The following is a 21,600-nucleotide window of genomic DNA, read 5'->3' as shown; positions in this document are numbered from 1 at the left end:
TTGATTTATTTGATATAGTTTCTGGACATTTAGAAAACACAGTAGAAAACGTTTTGACAATATTTTATTAAATCCATTTTCATTATAATACTACTAACAATTTTTTTCTCATTTAATAGCTATAAGAATAAATATAGATATACAGAGTAAGTCATAAAAAGTTTACAGTTTTTATTTAAAGGTTTTAAGGGGCTAACTTATTTTTTGTAGCTTCAGAATGGGAGTTTTATACTTTATGTAATTTCCGCTCTATTACATTCAAAAACAAAAGTATTTATTTTTAAATTTGATAGAGTATCGTTACATACGGAAAACCAAAATATCGAAAAATATACAGCGTATGTTTTAAAATTTGTTTTAATTGGCAAAGACATGAATAATGGCACGCCTCTAATGGGCGTTTATTAAAAAATAGAACCTCAATTAGCCGTTGAAATGTCAGAAGCATGTCTTAAATATTTTTTCTCAGTGAAGTCTGTTTCGTTAGCAACATTCAACAACTTCGGAATTGTGAAATGTACAACACAAGTGCGCATATTTCCTATAGATGACACCGCAGCAGATGATTTAAAACTCTTGTTAGTGGTGTTAATTCAAATCGATAACAATAAATTGTCGAATATTGGCAACTGATAACAAAGTTCTACATCTACTTTAATTTCTATCCAAAAGCTATCACAAAACCAACTAAAACTAAATAACACAAAGTGCTCACATATTACAAAGTATATTTAGCGTGCAAGTTGTATAATAAGGGCAGCACACATTTCAAAGAATTCCATAGTATGGTGTCCGCTTGGTTTCAGAGTTGGTAAGTTTCCTAAGCCAATAAAAAAATATAAATAAATAATCGATTGTTCAATAGAAATTCATTTATAATGCCTTCTACCTGTTTGAACTGGAGTCGGTACAGCATCTATTAACAGGGCGGCAGGATTTATATTGTTTGACTCAACCTCCTCATTGCTCAAACTCTTAAAGTCGAGCAGGTAACTCTTGTAATCTACCTAAAAATAACAAAAGTGTTGTTTCTTTTGTTAATTATTAAAAGTTTCTTTTGTTAATTATTAAAAGTGTTATCATTTATTTAAGCAGGGAATATTTTGACAAAACAATACTTTCACGAAGTCATTTGCTTAACATACCTGATATAATTGCAAAGACATCATTACAAATCTGTCATGTAGTGTGTTTCTATGTCTCACCCTAACATGATAAGGATTTATGACTTTCCATTCATAATCCAAAGCTTTCATGGCTCGGTATACTTCCATCATGATATCATTGGGTTTACTTTGCGATCGAATTCCGAGGTGCCACTTTGCACGTTTTACTGTAATTTAACATCACTAAATTCAAATATTTCTAATTTCCTATGCAATTTTTGTTTACTAAGAGTTACACTGACGAAGTTAGAATTATTAAAGGTAGAAATACATGATACTTACCTCTGCTCCTATCTCCAGTTGCTGCAGCATGATTTGCAGCTGTTACTCTGTCTCGCAACGGGGCAATTCTCTCAGGATGAGGTTTCAAAGGGCTATTAAAATCGATAGAATTTGGCATTACACTGACTGGTGGAGGGCTGCCTGCTACGTAGAAATCTTTGATCTCTGCTTTAGCTGCTTCATCGGCTATTCGCTTGTTGTCGATTATCAAGTGGTAAGCTATAGCTAACTGATCATGTGGATCACCACTAAGAAGAGCACTGTGAACTTCTGCTTCTTGAACTCCAAATTTCTCACATACCTACATACAATATTTGTATCAACATAATAATTATTTAGCTATAGCAATCATCAAGTTTAATCCACAAATAATGCATTTAGTGGATGTGTTTTATAAATTGCGTTCATTTAATTTTTATCAAGAACCGTGAAGGTAATTACTCAAGATGAAAAAAAAGTTTAGTTCACCATGATGTCTAGAAATGCTATATAGTTACTTAAACAAGCTTCTAGTACATCATTAGCTATTATATTTTTTGATACATACCTCCCTAATAGCATCAGTATCAATGACTGAAGAATCCTGTTCAACTGGCGAAGGAAAAAGGTAAGCAGGACAATCTTTTTGAAACCATTCGTGTTTCTTGATATCATCTATTGTAGCTCTTTTCATAGGATCAATTTGTAACATTTGGCATAATAAACTCACTACTGTTTTATTTAGGTATTCTGGAATTGGAAATATACCAGATTTGATTTTTCTAAACAATGTTGGCACATGCTCATCATCAAAAGGAAGGGTGCCACACAATAAAGCATAGAGAATTACACCACATGACCAGATGTCAACTTCTGGTCCAGCATACAATTTGCCTGATATAACCTGAAAATAAAATAAAAGAAACTTCAGTGTATAAATAAAAATATGTTATTCCAATTTATTTAAAATCGTAGATCGCTATAGAAAACAGGTGGTTTGCCTTGTATGAATAATAAACAGAGTTAGAAATTTAGTAAAATTCAAATTTAATTAGATATGAAGTTTGATGAAAACTAAAACTTTCATTGCAACAGATATTTTACCTCTGGTGCAGCATAATTAGGAGATCCACAGCTTGTTCGTAAAAACTCCCCATCCATCATCATATTAGACAATCCAAAGTCTGCTATTTTGACATGCATATTATGGTCAAGCAATAAATTTTCAGGTTTCAGATCTCTATGTACAATCATGTGTCTATGGCAATAATCAACCCCAGAAATGATCTGCTGGAAAAATCTTCGAGCCTCATGTTCTTGCAATTTTCCATGTTTTACTATATACTCAAACAGCTCACCACCAGCAACATACTCCATAATCATGAAAATATCTGTAGGTGTACTGATGACTTGATACAATTTAATTATGTGAGGATGCCGAAACAATTTGAGATTCTGAATTTCTCTTCTAATTTTACTGACCACATCTAAACTCTTAATTTTTTGTCGATTGAGAATCTTTACTGCAACTTTATGTTTTGTAATTTGGTGCTCTCCAATTTTTACTTTTCCAAATGTTCCAACTCCTAATGTCTGTCCTAAGATATAATGTCCAATTTTAACAGGGGGTTGTGCCGCTGGTTTCGCAGATTCAGACATCTTTCTAAAGCGTCCAAGCTAGGTATCTCTATTCAAAAGAATGGTTTAATTAAAACCCAGATACTGCGTCTCATAAGTATGAATTTAACAAGGAATTTTTAACATTAATGATATTCGCATTCTAGCCACACTGGTACCATTAACTTGCACTGAGGTTCACCCGATGCGTAATTGACACTGGACAGTACCTTTTCAGCAAGTTTTGCTTTAATTTTAAATTTTATTTCATATTAATTAATAAATAAAAATATGTTTATTTTCAGTGGCACATGACGTTATGACATGACATGTGAGAGCAGGGTTGCCAGCGCTCAAAAAACAGATTGCCATATCAGCTTGTTGAATTTACCGTGTTTGGCCAGGACCGTACCCGCTTCGTTTTCAAATGGAATATCATGTCTGAATAAATTTTTATCCAGTCTTGTTGACGTATCACCAAATTAATTAAAGCCTATGTGATACATTTGAATACATCCTTCAGATTTTAACGTATAACTAACAAGTCATGGAGATTTTTAAATAAAAATGTGTTCAAATTGTTACTAAATATAAATAGAAAATAACCTCGACCAGCATATAGAAAAAGATGAAATGAATAAAACCAGTCTCAAAGGAAATATATTTATTTAGTGTCAAATTGCTCTTAACAAATCAATATGAGTGCGTGTGATGCTTGCGTATCTGCTCTTCCAATCGTTTCAATTTATATAAAATGTCCCTATTCTCCTTTAAACTCTTTTTATCGCTCTTCATCTCCTCTATCAAATACTCATACAAGTTACGTAGGACGTTCTTCTGCGGGGTTCGGTTCTCAAGAATGTGCTTCAACCACACTTTATCATCTTCTTCAAACACTTCAAAGGTACCAAATACGTAATTAACATTTTTAATACTTCCAGGCTTGAACACTGTAGTAACAAAGCACCTTTTCAGCCATTCGCATTTAATAAAACTGAATGATTTCTTTGAGAAACTTTCTACGCGATTTATGAATCGTATCATTTTGATTTGCCGCTGCAGTTTTCCGTTCTTCTGGATCACATTCATGTCCGTCACTATTAACCCAACGAGTAGATTGTTGAGAATGATGGTCATGCAAAAAATAAAGACCGCTACAATAAAGCGTCCGAATATTGGAAATTTTGGCACCGAACTAATGTCACCATCATATTGACCTATAAAAAAAATTAAAGTTTCGAAAAGTCGTAAAGCGATCCCACCCATAGTGCCCACCACGTCTTCATCGGTGATGTCTTTGCCATTAGGGGGCAGTAAAATAAAAAAACAAACTGCGAAGGACACGAACTGTATGAAGTAAAAAGCTGCATATTCAAGAAAGTACTTGGTGGAGCTGAAGACGATCATGTACTTCGTAAACTTGGGCAATTGCCCCAGCATTAGCAAAAAAATGCAAGACGACAATAAAATGGCTATAACCATGAAGTGTTCGTTCTTGGTGAATATGGTCACGCAACAACTGATTATGGCAGAAATTTCTAAGTAATTGTATAAATCGTAAAAATAGCGATTCCAAAAAAGTCCCAGCTGAATTAGTTCCTTGGTGGTTTGTATTAGCAGAAAACTGCAAAACAACCATTTGAATATGACGTTTGGAACACTCATCTGTAAGGAAATAATGTAAAAGTATAGCGTAAGCAGGAAACCTGTATATAGACTTAAGTTCAGATAAAAGAATTTGTTGCATTTGAGCCACTTAGAGTGAACCAAATAGATGAGAGCAGGGTGATTTAATAGCTCGTTTTTCTTAGGGTCGTGACATAATTCGTGCAGAATCTCAGTCTCTGAATATTCTGTTCCATCGTCTTTGATCATACTATCGTAGCAGATACTATTAGAGTCCACGCATTCGTCTAAGTGTATCTTCAAATTCTCGGAGGATACATTCTCCAAATTTCCAGTCAAGGTTGCCCCCATTCTCAGTAGTTGACAAATATTCTCTTTGTACATGTCGCTACTACCATTATGCTTTAAATACAACTCCATTATTTTCGTCAAGTCCTTTTTAATACAAATTCTCTCCTCAAGAGAATCAAACATTGCACATTTTTCTACCTGATAAAAATTCTCCAATTTAGAAATTACCAGTTGCAACACGTGTCTCGCATTGTAGTTGTCTACATTGAAGCATTCGGGACCAATACTTTTTAAGATCAAAATCAAATCATTTTTCTTTACTTTACTATACTTATGCTCCAAAAGCAACGCCAAAAAAGGATAATAGCTGAACTTGACGGCTAGTTCCAGCACATTGAGCCCTCCTAACACTTTCTCCTTTTTCATAACGTCGGCTTTATTATTAAGGAGGTGCTCGACGCTCCTGCTGAAACCATTTAAACAAAAGAATGCTACCATAGAGTTCTTGAAAATGTCCTTTTGCTTATGAGGATTTAGCCCTATAGAGGGTAATTTCATCTGATAATCGATGAAACCTTTTAATAAACAGAGTTGAAGCATATTGATTTGATCACCATCTGTTGCGTCTACGTACTGGCGGATATTTTCGTTATTGAATCTGTAAAGAAGATTGTGAAATATTCAATTCAGTACTTTTTTAGAAATGTTTTTCTTTATTTTATTTTTTATTTATTGTTGTTACCTTTTACCAAGGGCTCAGACGAACACCGTTCTTGACATCTCGGGGACAAATATGTCACCGTCTTCAGACGTTACGTGCTTTATTCTTGAACAGCGACTAGGTAGACTCAATAATCTACATGTGTTGCGCATATGCATAATATATAGAGCGAACACATTTAAAGAAATGGCAAAGGTGGAACTAAACTTTACCCATAAATACTATGTTTTGCCTTATCCAGAAACTAGAATGCCCCGATCCGGAACATACGCCTTAACTCACTATAATAAGTACCTGAGAAACATTTCCTCATCTCCGCTTTTTAAATAGGTAAAAAGGATCTTCACTTCGCTTGTTGTAAATGTAGTTATTGGGTTGAGCAAATTCAAGTGAATATCGTTTTCCTTGAGCAAGTCTCTCGCGGACTTCCCTTTAAGTGAATCTTTACAGGTATCCAAATCAATGTCAGGCCTCCTAAGCAGAAGCTCTATTACCCCCAGTAGTCTGTAGTGGATGGCGATTAGCAGCGGGGTTTCGTTCCATATGTTGTTGTGGTTCACGTCAATGCCTTTATAAAAATTGCATTTGCAATTTTTCTGAAATCACCTTAATGTGTTACGTACCTGCTTCCAGAAGTAACTTGGTGCACTCCACAATTTCTGGTTTCTCCTCGGCGATGACGTGGCACACTCTACTCTCCCAACCGTTGGAGAGTTGTATATTGAATGACTCAAGTTTCCTTCCGTATACCAAAAGTACGTGTAGCGCATTTTCGCAAAACACCGACTGAGCATTGATTCTTTTAGACTGGCCCTGTTCTATCAGAATCTCCACAATCACCCTAAGTTTATTAATGTCCACGGAGTATGCTGCAAAATGGATGGGTTCACAGTAGTACCATCCCGTTTCACTGAATTTGTCTAAGTCAAATTGTGTGACCACATATTTGAACAGCGTGCGGAAAGTCGTGGGGGTCACCTGGGAATCCTCACAAGCTGTGGTCAAGATGTTTCGATGTTCGTTCGTTGAATAAGGGACTTTGAGGAAGTCGTCGATCGTGAAAGATGGAAGGCGGCTTTCCAGCTCTGGATGATTGCTCCTTACGGCCTCTAATAAGTAGTTTGAGCAAGAAGACGAAGTAATATTGAGAAGAGCTGAAGATTTTGGAAGGGGCAACAAAGGAATGGCATCGCCAAGTTCTGGGTCTAGACAAGACATGACTTTTGCCTTGAGGTTTCAAATGCGGAATGGTCGCTAACATTACATGGTGAATACCGTATCTGGAATGGGAAAATGAGAGACGTGTTAAACCCGATGTTTAAATAGTGTGTCGAAGATATCCAGCATGGGGAACTCGCAATCGGTAATAGATAAATGGTTAAGTCGGTAAAATGAGCATCGTTTTTAAGCTAAAAAAATTGCATATTTGCTGCCTAATTCAATGCACCTAATGTGAACAAGGGTCAGAGAAGAACGTTGGACTATCTGAGTCATCTACATAGCGACATCCTTGATAGTTATTGAAAGATTCAGTAACTAACTAAATGGTTGTTAATTTGTAGAATTTAGTTACTATTTCTGTTTTACTTTGCTTCATTGTTACCGTTTATTGATCTTACCCGGGACAGAGGGTGCGAAACAAAAATAAGAAGTGCATATGTGGTTTCCTAGTACTTTGTGAATATAAACTTTTCTTTAAATTTCAACTTTGTAGGATTTTATACCCAAGTATAAACAGTTCTCGGAAATATAACTTTTAGCCAGTTCATGAAATTCCTTTAGTGATCTGGATCGATTTTTGACCGGGTCACATTTCGTTAAAAAATATCCATCTGCCGATTCAATCGTTTTTAATTGTTTTTAATTAGTTCGTTAATTTGAATGAATTATTATGGATTAAAATAAAAAGCATGAAACGCACAATAAATGAAAAAGTTTTCGTGTACTTACTGATGTTCTCGAACAAGTACTTAAAAAAATCGTTTAATTTACAAATGTGTTTCAGGTTGGAAGACACGTTTCACCAAATCACTTGAACAACCTTGAATTCATGATAAACTATGAGTTCATTACACCGCATCAACCGCGCGTTAACATGGATCTACATACACTTTTATTGTATTTAACCAGATATCTACATTATATATATTCAATAATTCGAGTATGAATTCCGGAGAGACTGAACGTTTACTCAGTAATGGACTAAATTTAGCTAACCGACTGACGAAACAAATTCTTCTCGTGTGGGTAAAGTAAATAGGTGATATTTGCTTATCATAAATCGACTTGAAACGGATAAAAATACACACCCTACTTAACAGATAACTTTAATTTTTTCATTTAATAACAATCTAAACTTGTATTTATGCTTTATTCATGGTGTAAGTAATGTCTCAGTCCTGTCCTAAGTAGTCGTTCGAACAGAGCTTAAGGTATCTTAAGAGCAAGGGCTCCGTCAGATTCCTTTCTCTGAATCTGTTTTGATAGTTCCATCTATCCATAAATCCATTATCATGTTTTTACATAATACGCGTCTACATTTTCTGAATCTGGAACTAGCGAAATATTAAAATATCAAGTCTGCAGCACGTTTTTGTCCTTGTCAAAGTATGCCAAAGGGTGTCGGGCAATTAGCTTCATTCGCCCTTTAACTTTTGAAATTTTCGATGTTCTGTTTATCGGTTCAGTGAACTCATATGGCTTGAACGTGGATACCTTAGTTGAGATGGTGGAGCCTTGTAGAGACATTTCGGCACCGTCATTTCCGGTACCATAAATAGCAAAACAAGAAAAAGAAATCAAAATGATGCTGCACCTTGGAAACGGAAGAAAATATGGTCACGTAGTTGGCAGAGTTTTAAGAGAGCGTAGAGGCGAAATAATTTGATTTTTTTTTTAAGAAATTGCCCCAAGCCTGCCCGAGATGTCTCCGCTCAAAGTTTGAAAAAAGTCAAAAAATGAAGATGAATGGTGCAGCACACCATGACACCAATATCACTGGGGACAGATGCATTCTCGGGGTAATACGCCCATTCGATTGTAGACACCTACATAAATGCATATGGAATTGAGAAGAAGTGAAAGTATATTCACTGATACACTATTTGTTTAAAGGTTTTTGCTCTTTTATTTTCAGGAAATTGTCAAAATATATATAATATATATAATAAATATACAGGGTGTTTCCTAACTACATGTAAAAAATTTAAAGGCGTAATCCTCGACTGATTTTGAGTCAAAAATGTCTAATAAACATATGTCCGCAAATGCCTTGTTTCCAAGATACAGGGTGTTGAAATGTGACAAGAAAAAGAGATTTTATTTCCAAAATGACTCAATTTGGGTGTTTGAATTTTAGAAAAGACAATTTTTTGGGAGAATGCTTTAATGATTAATCATAAGAATTGCTGAAAATGACCACCATTACTCATAATACACGCTTCCATCCTTCTTGTTAATGATTGTCTCACTCTCTCGAAAACTCCTGGTGTGTTGCGTATCGTTTCACATCCGGTAATTATACGTTCCTGAAGTTGATCCAGAGTGTTTATTGGGACAGCATAGTCAAGTTTATATAACCATATTGGCCATTTCTTGATTAGTGTAATTAGGCATTTGAAAAATTTTCAAAACTCAGGTATAATCTGATTTTTGGGACACAGAACTAAATTCTTTCACTTTAGAGATTAAAACACCAAAATAACACTGACTATCTTGTTTATAGTAGCGGAAGTAGCAAAAAAAACTAACAATAAACAATTTAGTAAATACCACCAAACCTTTAGAAACCTTTAAAACCTTTTTCAACGTCTTTCAGTCAACACCCTGTATCTTGGAAACAAGGCATTTGCGGACATATGTTTATTAGACATTTTTGACTCAAAATCAGCCGAGGATTACGCCTTTAAATTTTTTACACGTAGTTAGGAAACACCCTGTATAATAATAACAGCGTTGTCAAGAATTGGTTATATCCCCCTCCCAGAATGAATATACATACTGCACATTTCACTTCCTTCTTATTCTTCCTAAAAAAAAGGATTTCTCGGAAGATACGTATATCAATCACTTAACCACTGACCTACATTCCTTCTTTCGAATCGGATACATCCGGTTTCCCCCAAACCGGTATAAATACCGGACATTCCACTGTCTTATTATTTTTCCTATAAAAAATTATGTGTCAGTTGGCCATCACAAGTAAGATAGAGTACAAAATGGTCGGAACGGAAACTGGATAAGGATTTCAATATAAATATATATATGTAATGTATAATTTACGTAAGTATATATGTATAGATGTGATTAATACCAGTCTTTAAAGCCGATGTGCTCGCACTATATATCTATCCTTATCTTGGGTTTCGTGTGGTGCGATTCAGAGGATAGGATGAAGATGATTCACACTATTCGTCCAAATGTCTCTTTCGTATGTTTCATTATAATCTCAAAAAAAAAAAAATGTTCAATTTAGGTAGAAGTATGTTGTTGTTCCCCTGAAGTAATGCCAATCGGCGGTTCTGGGGGGAACAACGGTAAAGAGAGGTGGGTTTTTAATGGATAGGCGCCTCCTTTCAGGGGATGAATCCCACATAACCCGGTCGCCAGTCCATCAGACCAGGTACCTTTAGAAGGTTTTCCCCCTCTACAAAAAAAAAAAAATATATATATATATATATATATGTTGCGTTTTTGCTAATAAAGAGTGATTAAATTGGTTAGAAATTGTGTTTGGGGGATAATAAATGATTTACTACTACTACTTACGGTAATACTCGACTACTGTTATTAAATTAAAGCCATATGTATGTGATTTAACACCGCTTGTTGCCTTTTTCCCGTTTTTTAAGAAATGAAATTGAGGCCAAAAATTTGCCACTCGCTCCTTTTTCTAAAAACACCTGCTATTTTCAATATTCGGCCTATATTGGTAATTTAAACTATGTTTTTTATGCCTGAAGGTTCTGATTAAGCGTTCTGCAAGAGGTTAAATGGATGGGGAATATATTTGCTGGCAGGTCTAACTATCTGAAGATCCATTTTACTTCACAACGAGAACAGTATCATTTATTTACACATATACTGATATATTTACAAAAACACAGACCTTGTACAACAGGAAGTCTTTTCTATAAAAATAAATCTTAATGGGGTTTTAAGGAATAAATAACACCTCAAAATGTTATGAAAAATTTCAATAAAAGCCCAAAAAGTCGTGCGCTTCAAATTGCCGGCTAAAGTCATCATATTAAGACAAATCTTATAATGCTGTCAGTCACAGTGTAGCTTAATCGTACGGCCTTACTAACTAATTTCATACTTATTACAAATTTCTATTATCAAAGGTTAATCTTATAAGAATCTTACAGTTAGATTTTTAGCGGTAAAAAGCCTAATTACACACGTAAATTATTGTTTAAATAATCGCACCAAAGAGAGAACACTCCATAGAAATAGGGCCGGCTTTAGCAAGTCTGGCGTCTTCGGCGAAATTTATGATCTCCACTCATCTACCCTCAAGAAAAACCGCCGCCCTTTCTAGTCAACACTCATAAGGCCTGTACCGCATAGAAATCATTACAAATCACCTAACTCAACCATGGCATTGTGAGAACACGAAATTTAATGTGCACTACTTTCTGATTTTAAAAATGCTTTCACACACAGTACAGAACCTTTTCAATAATCACGCAATAAAACATTTAGACAAGAAAATTCTTATTATAACTACTTGCTATTCATAACTGAAGACTTCAAATTGATCCACGTCTCTTCGATGGGGGCCAATGCTGTTATCACAATGAGGGCAATCACTATAGCTAGAATTATCACAATGTAGACTGCCAACAGGCCTTTTCTGAAATTTGAGAACTGCAAAAAGAGAAAACGACACAAGTTTAGAAAAATCAGTCCAAATCTGGAACCGAGCAAATAAGAACAATTGTTAACGTTATTTAATTAATCAAATCCAAATTTGCAATTTGTTTTTCATAATTGGTTCTGGTTTTCAAGTTCGCGTCACTTGACAAATTAGCTAATTTATTGTATTCGGAATGAATTATTTTTGGTTTGGAATGTGTGAAATTTGTGAAAATGCTGATACAATGTTGCAAGGTGAACTCAAAGTGTTTTTAATACCTTTGCGGATGTTATATGTTCGTAAAAAGTGATAAAGTACTATATCAAAATATGGAAAAAATTGAAAGATAATATTAAAGATTATGGGAATATTGCATGATAAGCAACTATTGCTGGAGTCTTATGCGTGAAACGCATCCGATACGCTACAAAGGACTGAGTTCAACTGCCCTTCATTTTTAATTTATAATGTTTAATTGAATATGTTGGTCCGAAATCGTATAAAATAAATTCCTTTAAAATCTCTAAAACTAGATGTAGTTTTAATGAACAATTTGAAAATTCATATTGAACAGTCTTAATTGTTTTAGAAACAACTTTTAGCCGCCCAGGTCCAAAACGATGCAGACCTGTGTGATCCGAAGAAGTGTAATGAAGCCTTAAAGAGTCTTACCGGAGCATCCCCGTTTCTATCCGCATATGCAGAGTTCCTTCCAGAACCCCCCAAATCCTTCATTGGGAATGAGGTAACTCTCCTTTCAGAAGATTTATCAGCTATACAATTCATCACCTAAAACAACAAAATGATCATCAAATTCTTCCTTCTTCCTCTCAAAAAATTACCAAGAGAATTAGGTGACTGATCACGTAGACTACAACATACGCCACCAATATCCAATCGAAGAACGCTGGCAGCTCTGCCTTGGTGAGTTTCACCGCGAAGAACAAGGTCACGACTGCAAGAATGTCATTCTCCATGAAGCAAAACTAATGAAGCAATTTGGAAACTTACTCGCAATAATATGGGCGGAATTACCAATGCTCCAATGCAGCCAGTTGAAGATGGGTCTCTTGGCGGTACCGGGATGCGGCCTAAAGTACGCTCCAATAGGCTGGATGAAGCAGAGAACGGTGGTTATAGTGCCGAGTATTGCGTGAGGATTGTTTTCTCCGGACCAAGCTTTAAGCTCTACGAAGATGAGGACGAAGGCTGCGATGGTTAGAGCCCATGTGAGGACCATGAAGGTTCTGTGCCACTAAGATCCGTCTCTCAGCAAATGTTAGTGAGAGAAATCTTTTAACTTACAGCGAACCAAATGTCTTTCCCAAACATCTGATGACCCACCCAAGTTTGTTTGTAGTATCTGGCTAGTAAAATTCCCACTGAAGCAGTGCCCAGCCAGGCAGCGATCATGAACGACCCGTGAAGTCTGACCAAGAGCTTTGATTTAGCTGCAAGAGCTGAAACGTCGGCTAGGGCCTGGGATTCTGCGCTAGCTGCATAGGTTACATCATGGAAACCCACAGAGTTCTCTGTAAGAATTCATCATGATTTCCATTATTACAATAACCACTGAAGTCTTACGCTTCACACTAGATCCTGCAGCTATAAGCAAATTGTACTTCTTTCCAATCAAATCAAAAGTTTTCCCATTAACATCAGTTAGAACATCTCTTCGGACTTTACAGTATATGGCACCGTCTACTAGGCTGAAGTTTAGTAGTTGAATTCCTAATTGAGGCTGCAAACGATGGAGGATTTAAAATCATAATAATTGATTAGAGATCAGACGACACTACTTACATTTGATAGCCTTGGGGCCCCGTAATTGGGAGCCCCATTCGTGTAAGACATGTAAGCGGCAACGGTATTTCCTCGCTTTACACACTCAATAACCGAATCATCCCCCATTTTGTCATCTTCAGATAAACCCACCCCCACCCAAGCAGCACTAGGTTCGGCCTTCAGTTCGAAATCATATTTTTCACCTGCCACCGTCACTGCTACGGCCTATAATAGGAGATTACATGACAAGGCAGGGAAAAAAATGTTGGCCTTAAAGTAGTTATTTTTAGTCAAAGAAATATATTAGAAATTTGATCATTAAAATCTCCAACACCGTCAGAGATAAAAATCACTTGAACTGAGGCAAATAACACTTAAGAATTTTTGAATATTCTCGCTACTTACAGCTTTACAGTTCTTAGATAGGACACAATCAGTGGGGGCTCCAAAGCAGAGCTTGCTAACCGTACATCCGTCATAGAACGGATCGAACTCGACCGTGTTTTGCTTAACTGGGCGTGGCTCGTAGTCAGGGGTGGTGTGGACATGAGGGTTGGATGGGTGGGTCCAGAGAGGGTCGTTAGCTCCTCTTTTGGTGATATGGACTGGCTCAGATGCGACTCCGACCCAAAAAGTGTCGTAAGTTTGGGCGATGGTAGCACTGGAGTTATGGTTACGTTAACGTATTGGTAAAAATCTATTAGGATTTTGGGTAACAGACGCTTGTTTCGTCGAGTTAGAATCAACGTTGATTTTGTTAAGATTAACAAGTCCGAATATTTCTGGAGCTCGCCGAGAGTACCCGAACTGTCTAAGACTGCATTTTGATTTTTAGAGGATCAATCAGTGTCAAAACCAGAGGAGTATCTAACGGGATAGAGTTTTAAAAATTAATTAAAAAAAATTTTAAAAAAGATGAATTAATATTGTGTAGCTTCGTTGATAATTATGATTACTATTTGTATAACTAAAAATTATAATTAGTATGTTGACTTTAATAAAAATAATGGGAGCAAAAACACGTTCTGCTTTCCAATACAACAAATTAATCGAATCTTTCTGGAAATTAACCCGCGGTCTGTAAAAAAAGGGGGGGAGTTAATATAAATTATTCCCCTTACACATACGTATTTGTGACGACACTAAAGAAAGAAAGCGACGAAGACGTCTTTCCAGTCTTAAGTATAAAAAAACTGAGCACTAGCCATGGACGTACTCTGACTAGAGCGCAATTAAAAACTGTCTAGCATAGCATAAAGCAGTTATCATGCAGGATTTCATTCTTTATAAAAGGTCCTGGCTCTAGACGCAAACAATGCTCTTTTAAAATCATGAGGAATATCACTAGGAAAATTCCTGCCGACAAGGCACCTTATGCTTAAACTTCATAGCAACGTTATGATTCCATCTTGCACTATAACGCTAACCATAGGTGTAAAGCAGGGAATACATCACCCTGCTCTACCTCATGACAAAAAAAATACTAATAATAATAAAATAATTATTGAATTCTAAACACAGTCTGTTTAGCTAATTTGTATAATTAGAACTCAGCTTCTTTTTATCTGCAAGGTGAAAGGCTTAATAAGACATTGTTATAATTTCAACTCCAAGGTACTACACATTGTGGTACATGGTACATTCCAATTCCAACTCGGCATTGCGTTAGGTCAGACCTGAATGGGACTGAAAAACGATTTCTTAAGGCTAAATAATTGAATTTTTTACGTCGATTTGCCATTAGAAATGCTGTGACATTGCGAAAAGGATATTGCTACTTCTTGTGCGTGATGAAAAACTTTTTGACAATAACATTAGCCTTGGGCAATAAAGTAAACATGACATTAAAACCACCTACAACACATAACGATGATTTGCTTTTTATTATAAATAGTGTAAATTTGCACTGATCATGATCGATAAAACTATTTTTACACCGATATTTATCACAGACTTCAAGGTTGCCTGTAATTACAGTTGTTGCATTTTTTACCATAATATGTACTTACTTGAATATAATGGGGCCCTCGTAGCCCCTAGGGGGACTCCACACTACCTCAATGGAGTTCTTGTCACTCGGAGAGTTGTGTGTTATCGAATCAGCAGTTTCTCCGCAATCCAACGGATGTCCTTCGTTGATCGAACGAGAATCAAACTGTCCCAGAATCTCCCTTAAGGGAAAATATTTTCTCAAATTAACCCCTGCAATATGCATTGATTACGTACCTCCTAGGGGTCCTTCCTTGCAACAAAAACCCTTGAAAAGGAATCCCCAAAGCTGAGGTCATAGTTATAACGACGTCATTTCCCTGCCGTCTAGCCACTACAGTATAAGGGCTTATGCCCCCCTGAGGCAATATCCCTCCTCCATGAAAGGGCACCATTTCTTCGCATACTGAAGAGGGCGCTCCTTGAGGTAGAAGGGTCACTAGAGGTAAAAAGGTGGCGGTGAGGATGAAGAGGAGAGTGAGCATTGTGTCCCTATAAAACAAATAAGCAGAAAGTTTATGCATTGTATTTATGTATGTTTTGTTCGCGTTTACTTTCAGTATTAATACAACTTGCTTTCCTTTTCGTTTCATGTTTCGTTCCGCTCTGATATGGAAAAAAAACGTCAGTAAGGATTGTGATCGTTATAACCTGTAAATCGCAATAATTATCATTTATTTAAGTGATTTAAAAATTGCTCTGGCATTTCTGACTGTGCCGATTGCTATTGAGTACTTGCATAACGGCTGTTCACTGTCTTTATGGGTACAAAATTCAACTATCTATGTACTTTTTTATCAATACAGGGCCGGCCTTAGCAAGTCTGGGACCCGAAAATCATTGCCACGTTATCTTCAAGAAAAACCGTCGACTAAGAAAGTTCGCTCATCCTGATTTGCCACCTGATGGGCTGTCATTCAACTTGACCCCCCCTGCCGGTAATGCATCATTATGCACCTACATAGGCAAAGCAAAATACCATACCAAAAAAGGTAATCTAGACTCAATTTTAAATAAAAAATTTCTATTTGACAACTTCATTTACTATGTATGATATATATTTCAAGCCTTGTAGATCACTTATGCGCAAAACGTACCTGCTTGCATATAGGTTTACTATTAGACAAGCGATACACACCTTACAATGCTAATTTATCAAGCAACAAAAATTTTACGTCACGCAATTATTACATCACTCCCGCACCATTATAATACAAAAAACGAGCAAATCTCATAAAAAATACTCTTGCACAAAGAATTTCAACTATAGACACCAACGAAACTATACCATTAAACATAGGCGTACCAGCGACTTAAATGCTGGTCATGGTGGTCAGGGTCAGAGCTAAGAACGTGTAATAACGCGGAATTCCCTTGAAACCTGATTCATGTCTCGGAAAAAATTACTTCCAAGGACTGAAGCTTATAAATATTAAAAATATCATGTTATATTGAACTCTTGTGTACTTTGCCTTATTGTTGCTAGGTATATTGTGTTAATATATGCAGAAGATGGGTCTGATTCCCAAATTATCAGCTTCGTTCAATTTCTGCGTACCTACTTACTCATACTTTGTGGACGAGCAAGAAGAGAGTGAATAACTTCTTGATATTGGACTATGTAAGGTAATAAATAAACAGAGTAAACAACCAACACAGACTATGTAAAAAATTAACATAGAAATTAAAAATTCTAAAACGGTGCTTGTTTAGGAGAAGGTGTAAGTTCTGGTCATTAAAAAATATCAGGTTTTGCTTTGAGAATTAATATATTGCAGCGACCCTGAAGATAAATGAATCGATTTTTAATAACTTGGTACATTAACTGATGTAATATGGCTTTCTTAACAATAATTAAGTTAAACATACAACATTTTTGGCAACATATTTAATGATTAATAATAAAACTTGAGAATATTTTATGGGACGATTTGAACAGCTATAACATTTGGAGACGTTTAATGCTCACTTGGCCCGAATGACCTCCAGATTTGTCCCAAGTGATAAGAAATAAAATTAAACTTTTCACCCACATTACATGGTAATATTGGTACGAATATAAAAAAACACATTATTTCCAGAGAAAAAGGCTGTCGCCCAATTGGCGTATTCGTTTACTAAAAAGACATGGGATAGACGTGGAAATAGATAACACAACAGCGTAACAGTAACTTTTAGTACTAATTGGGCATTTTACTAAATTGATAATTTCACTGTTATTCTGAATAATGACTTAAAACAGCTTGAAGTATTCATAATCCGTTTTTTTGTATATTCTGATATTAGATCTTAAATCTCGATTATTCTTTGGAAGAATGATTCTTCTAGCGAATTTCATATGTGCCAACGAAACACAAGTATTTGTGGAGATACACCGAGAAAAGTTCACAGTTGGCCTGTGTACTCTTCAGATTTCTTGCAACTTACTTTTTCGAAAATCGCATTATGTTATATTTTTAAGGGTTCCACGCTTACTTATAATTTGATGTACATTCCAAAACTGCAAAAAATGTAATTTTCTTTTTCAAGAATTCCCTCATTTCCGCTTCCATCCATCATAATCGTTCCAAAAATTAGAATGCACTTTAGCTTATTCCCTAGACCTTGAACTGGCCTTCCATCCCCATTCAACACCACCCCCAACACCCACTTCTTGTAACGCAAAATGCATACAAATTCGGTCAATACCAACAAGATAAAAAGCAACTTAGTCATCCATACAAAATTGTTATCGATCTGAACCGTTTAAGCTATAATTAGGCGATTATTAAACCACTTTTGCACAAAATATAATTATTTAAAGTGCGAGTTAATTAGTTGTTAAAACAACTGTTTGTCGGGGTATTTGTGCGACAACTAAACATAAACTGGCTGAAATTGTTGCTGAGGAGGCTAGAAATCAATTCTAATCTTCAAACAAACAACTGCAAGGCAACAATTAAACGACAAATTATAAACATTTAAGCAACAAATTTAACGAAGGATGTTAATATCCCCCATTACTGTTTAAGGTTTGTTTGTAACCTCTAAGGTAATGAAATTCATTAGAAATAACTCCACAGATCGCTTCTAATTGCATCGTTGCAATTTCCAATAATTTGCTAAACAACAATGTTAACAACTGGAAAGTTGGCTTTTATTAATAATTTTAGTGCTACAATAAACAAGCGATCAAGGCGTAACCTGAAAGTGTGTCGTGATCGAAAATGCGCCTGGATTAAACCATGATTCATGACGCTTTAACCTTGTCATGGTCTGATAAAAAAATTAAGGAGAAGTTATTCTTATCTGTTGGTTGTCAGCTTTAATGATAGAATTCATATTATTTCTCTCTGTGAAAATGCGTTTAATTGATATATGATGCGCCATTGCAAAAACTTCAATGCAACAACGGTAAAATTGTTATTTAAAAAAGAAAATAAATAATGAACTTACCCCTGAAACACACACAGTGAACAGAGTTTGCCTTTCGCTCTTCACTAAACACAATAGATTAATAATAACTAACGAGGGCTTCATTCAATACACGAATTCATATATTATTAACAGCATAACTGACTTTGAAAGGTTTAACAACCCCTCTGAATTATCCACATTTTTACAGGGTGGTATTAACACTGAGGGCGCTGCTGTGTTACTCCGCACAGGGCAAGATGTAGGTCGAAGATAATGGAAACAGTTTTCTTTTGTGCTTTTCTGTTATTAGCGTCAAGACTCTTGTTTAATTTCCCCACTTAAGCCTCAACCTACATTCATATTAATCTCCAATACTCACCTTTTTGCATGAGCCTGTAGTGGTTGAATTTTTTTATCTAGTGTGAATGAACCTTCACATAAGATTTCAAATTAATAGGGGCCACTTTCACTAGTAGTACCGGTGGTACTCCCATATCATAGAAACCTAACTAACTTGGGTGAGATATGTATTGAATGTTTCTATAGCGTTGCACGGTAACTTGGCGGGAACAGAAGACTCAATTGCAATTAGGGAATATTCGAATGGGGTTTTGAAGAGCAATTTTTAACAGGCAGTTTCTGAAGAAGTTTTTTTAATAAAGTGGCAGGTTACGCCTTGGGAGTATTGGGGAAAATGTATCGATGTTTAGAAAATTGCGGAAAACCTTTGCTTCGAGCTGCAGAACATTGAGAAAAATTAAGAAATTGCTTTATTTCCCCAAAATAATTATTATCCTATTCTTTGATGCGTTTGGGCTATCAAGAGTGGCCGTAGTTGTGACCCAAATACAATACGATAATTTCTTCCCTTGTGGCTAAATAAAACAAAGCCTTCACTCTCACGTTAAACCGCTACGTTAAACCCCGGTTCAACAGGCGAAATTGCGATAGGATCTAAGGGCTCGGACCTTGCACGGCAAGGATTATTTTGCATGAAGGGAGATGCCGCTGGATGGCGCCCCACTCAGAATGGAGTGATGGGAGTAGAAGATCGGGATAAGATGTGTTCGTGATTTGAATTAAAACGGGAGATTATGTTTATTGTTTTTTAAAGTTTATTCGCGAGTCTTGGCAAGTTAACGAGGACGACGTAATTGGAAACCTGACTAAAATCCAAAGTAGATTCATCCTTTTCTTGAACATTCAATCTTCCCTGCAAATCGGGTAGTTTTTCTCACCTCGTCAAGGATGATAGCAGTAGTTATAAATTGTTTAACAACTTCTTTAATCTTCAAGACCTTGCAATAGTAAATGAATTCGAATTCATCCCTGACTAATGTAGACCTCTCATCTCCTTCCGTTTTGATTTACGATACCTCTCGCTGAATCAAAACCATTCTTCACACCCTATTCGCCCATTTAACACTTAATAAGGCTCAATACTGAACACCAATAACCCATAACAATAATTATCAGCCAATCACAGATAAAAGAGCGTAATAGCACATTCCTAGATAAATACTTTTGCTTCTAATTCCTATCAGGAATGCAATCGTTCATGCCTTGCAGGAGTATCTTGTAGATCGAGGAGAGAATTTTATGATTCTGTATAATGATGAACATTATGCAATGAACGGATTTCTATTAGGTATTGGGTGGTACTTGATTGCGTATGCCAATGGCATGTCTTACATTGTTGAAGAGCCTTCCACACTGAGTTACGTAAAAGGAGGTAAAGTACTATGCACCTTAAAGAAATCACTTAGGAGAATTGATTTATATACCTTCAAAGCTGAAGTCTGCTAAAATCCCACTGTGCCACACTAATAGTAATACACCAACTCCCGAGAAATAAATCACCAAAAACCTGATGGTTTCTTCACCAAAACAAACAGTTTCTTCGTAGGTTTCAGAAGTGTTTACCACGATGAATCGGTACTCGTGCATGCAGTACTGCGGCGATTACAAGCTCCAACAGAACGCAGGTTCTTTTACACTCCTAAGCATTCAGCAGGTAACGCAAGCCGGCAGGTCAACCCATGGGCGTACCAGCGTGGTAGGGCTCCTGAAATCAGAGTTAGAGTAGCAGTTTTCTGTGGCACTAACCCAGTCCTAGTGGTACTTCTATTTGCGGAAGATAAAACGCACTTGTTGTTTATCTAGCTGGTGTTTAAAAGGCACTCTGATGAGTTAAAATTTACGATTGAAGAATGCTGAAGATACACCACTGATAGTAGTATTACGCTTGTTGGTCAGTACCGGGGACTTCACATCAAGCACTACGTCAGTGTTGACTGAAAGTAATTTGTAATATTCAGTCTTACTTCTGCAAGGTTAACTGGCCATGGTGGACTCCAGTATGATACAGATCATTCTTGGTTAATGGAATGCACCAACGAGAATGAGTGTGGCCTCAGTTGCAGTGAAATGTATTTTTCATGGTTCCGAGGGATTGACGATTGAAAAAAAAAATTAATTACGTTGAAGGAGATGTGTGTGTGTGTGTGTGTGTGTGTGTGTGTGTGTGCGAGGTGGAATGACAGTCCAGGACGGCAAACTAGGAAGGGTGACGGACTTTCCTGGTCAGCGGCTTTTCTTGGGAGTGGGGGGGCAGTTCTTACAAATTTCGCCTAGGACACCAGACTTGCCAAGGCCAGCCCTGGCTGAACATTGAAGCTTTAATCCACATTAATATCTGCTTGAGGTGTCATCAGCTGATACATTCATGATGATCAGGTTGTTACCACAAAATACAAAAGCTATAATTTTTTGCCTATCAGACAAGCCTTGAGCAGCGTTCCATTAAATGGGTTAATTGAATGGATTCAATTTTCAATCTACTGGTTACTCAATCCAAAAAAAAACATAACTAACAATAAGTGTACACC

At 36.3% G+C, this 21,600-nt stretch overlaps 3 protein-coding genes across 6 annotated transcripts; all 3 read right to left on the bottom strand.

Moving 5' to 3' along the window:
• Window positions 1-47: 47 nt before the first annotated feature.
• AMPKalpha (AMP-activated protein kinase alpha subunit) lies at window positions 48-3,367 on the bottom strand. Its single transcript, XM_066286908.1, has 6 exons — window positions 2,532-3,367; window positions 1,996-2,331; window positions 1,449-1,749; window positions 1,146-1,333; window positions 890-1,007; window positions 48-820 (listed from the first exon to the last, which is right to left on the bottom strand). The coding sequence occupies exons 1-6, from the start codon at window positions 3,084-3,086 to the stop codon at window positions 732-734; spliced, it is 1,587 nt and encodes a 528-aa protein (XP_066143005.1). The 5' UTR covers window positions 3,087-3,367; the 3' UTR covers window positions 48-731.
• Window positions 3,368-3,691: 324 nt separating this feature from the next.
• LOC136341684 (transient receptor potential cation channel protein painless-like) lies at window positions 3,692-6,900 on the bottom strand. The gene is made up of 3 exons (XM_066286907.1): window positions 6,306-6,900; window positions 5,977-6,250; window positions 3,692-5,619 (listed from the first exon to the last, which is right to left on the bottom strand). The coding sequence occupies exons 1-3, from the start codon at window positions 6,898-6,900 to the stop codon at window positions 3,738-3,740; spliced, it is 2,751 nt and encodes a 916-aa protein (XP_066143004.1). The 3' UTR covers window positions 3,692-3,737.
• A 3,821-nt stretch (window positions 6,901-10,721) lies between these two features.
• Window positions 10,722-20,989, bottom strand: LOC136341694 (putative ferric-chelate reductase 1 homolog). 4 transcript variants are annotated; one of them, XM_066286933.1, is made up of 12 exons: window positions 20,835-20,989; window positions 20,497-20,777; window positions 15,554-15,808; window positions 15,337-15,498; window positions 13,733-13,988; window positions 13,346-13,552; window positions 13,127-13,283; window positions 12,848-13,074; window positions 12,554-12,797; window positions 12,385-12,497; window positions 12,215-12,331; window positions 10,722-11,553 (listed from the first exon to the last, which is right to left on the bottom strand). In XM_066286933.1, exons 3-12 carry the CDS (start codon window positions 15,799-15,801, stop codon window positions 11,410-11,412), a joined length of 1,875 nt encoding a protein of 624 aa, XP_066143030.1. In that variant the 5' UTR covers window positions 15,802-15,808; window positions 20,497-20,777; window positions 20,835-20,989; the 3' UTR covers window positions 10,722-11,409. The 4 variants fall into 4 exon arrangements, with proteins under 4 accessions (XP_066143030.1, XP_066143033.1, XP_066143032.1 ...); XM_066286936.1 differs by lacking the exons at window positions 20,497-20,777; window positions 20,835-20,989 and adding an exon at window positions 18,752-19,340; XM_066286935.1 differs by lacking the exons at window positions 20,497-20,777; window positions 20,835-20,989 and adding an exon at window positions 16,455-18,131.
• Window positions 20,990-21,600: the final 611 nt, after the last annotated feature.

The sequence above is a fragment of the Euwallacea fornicatus genome, chromosome 10, assembly GCF_040115645.1.
Source record: "Euwallacea fornicatus isolate EFF26 chromosome 10, ASM4011564v1, whole genome shotgun sequence".
Taxonomy (NCBI): Eukaryota; Metazoa; Arthropoda; class Insecta; order Coleoptera; family Curculionidae; genus Euwallacea; species Euwallacea fornicatus.
Note: the sequence above shows the minus strand (reverse complement) of the source record. Positions and strands in the feature narration are given on the sequence as shown.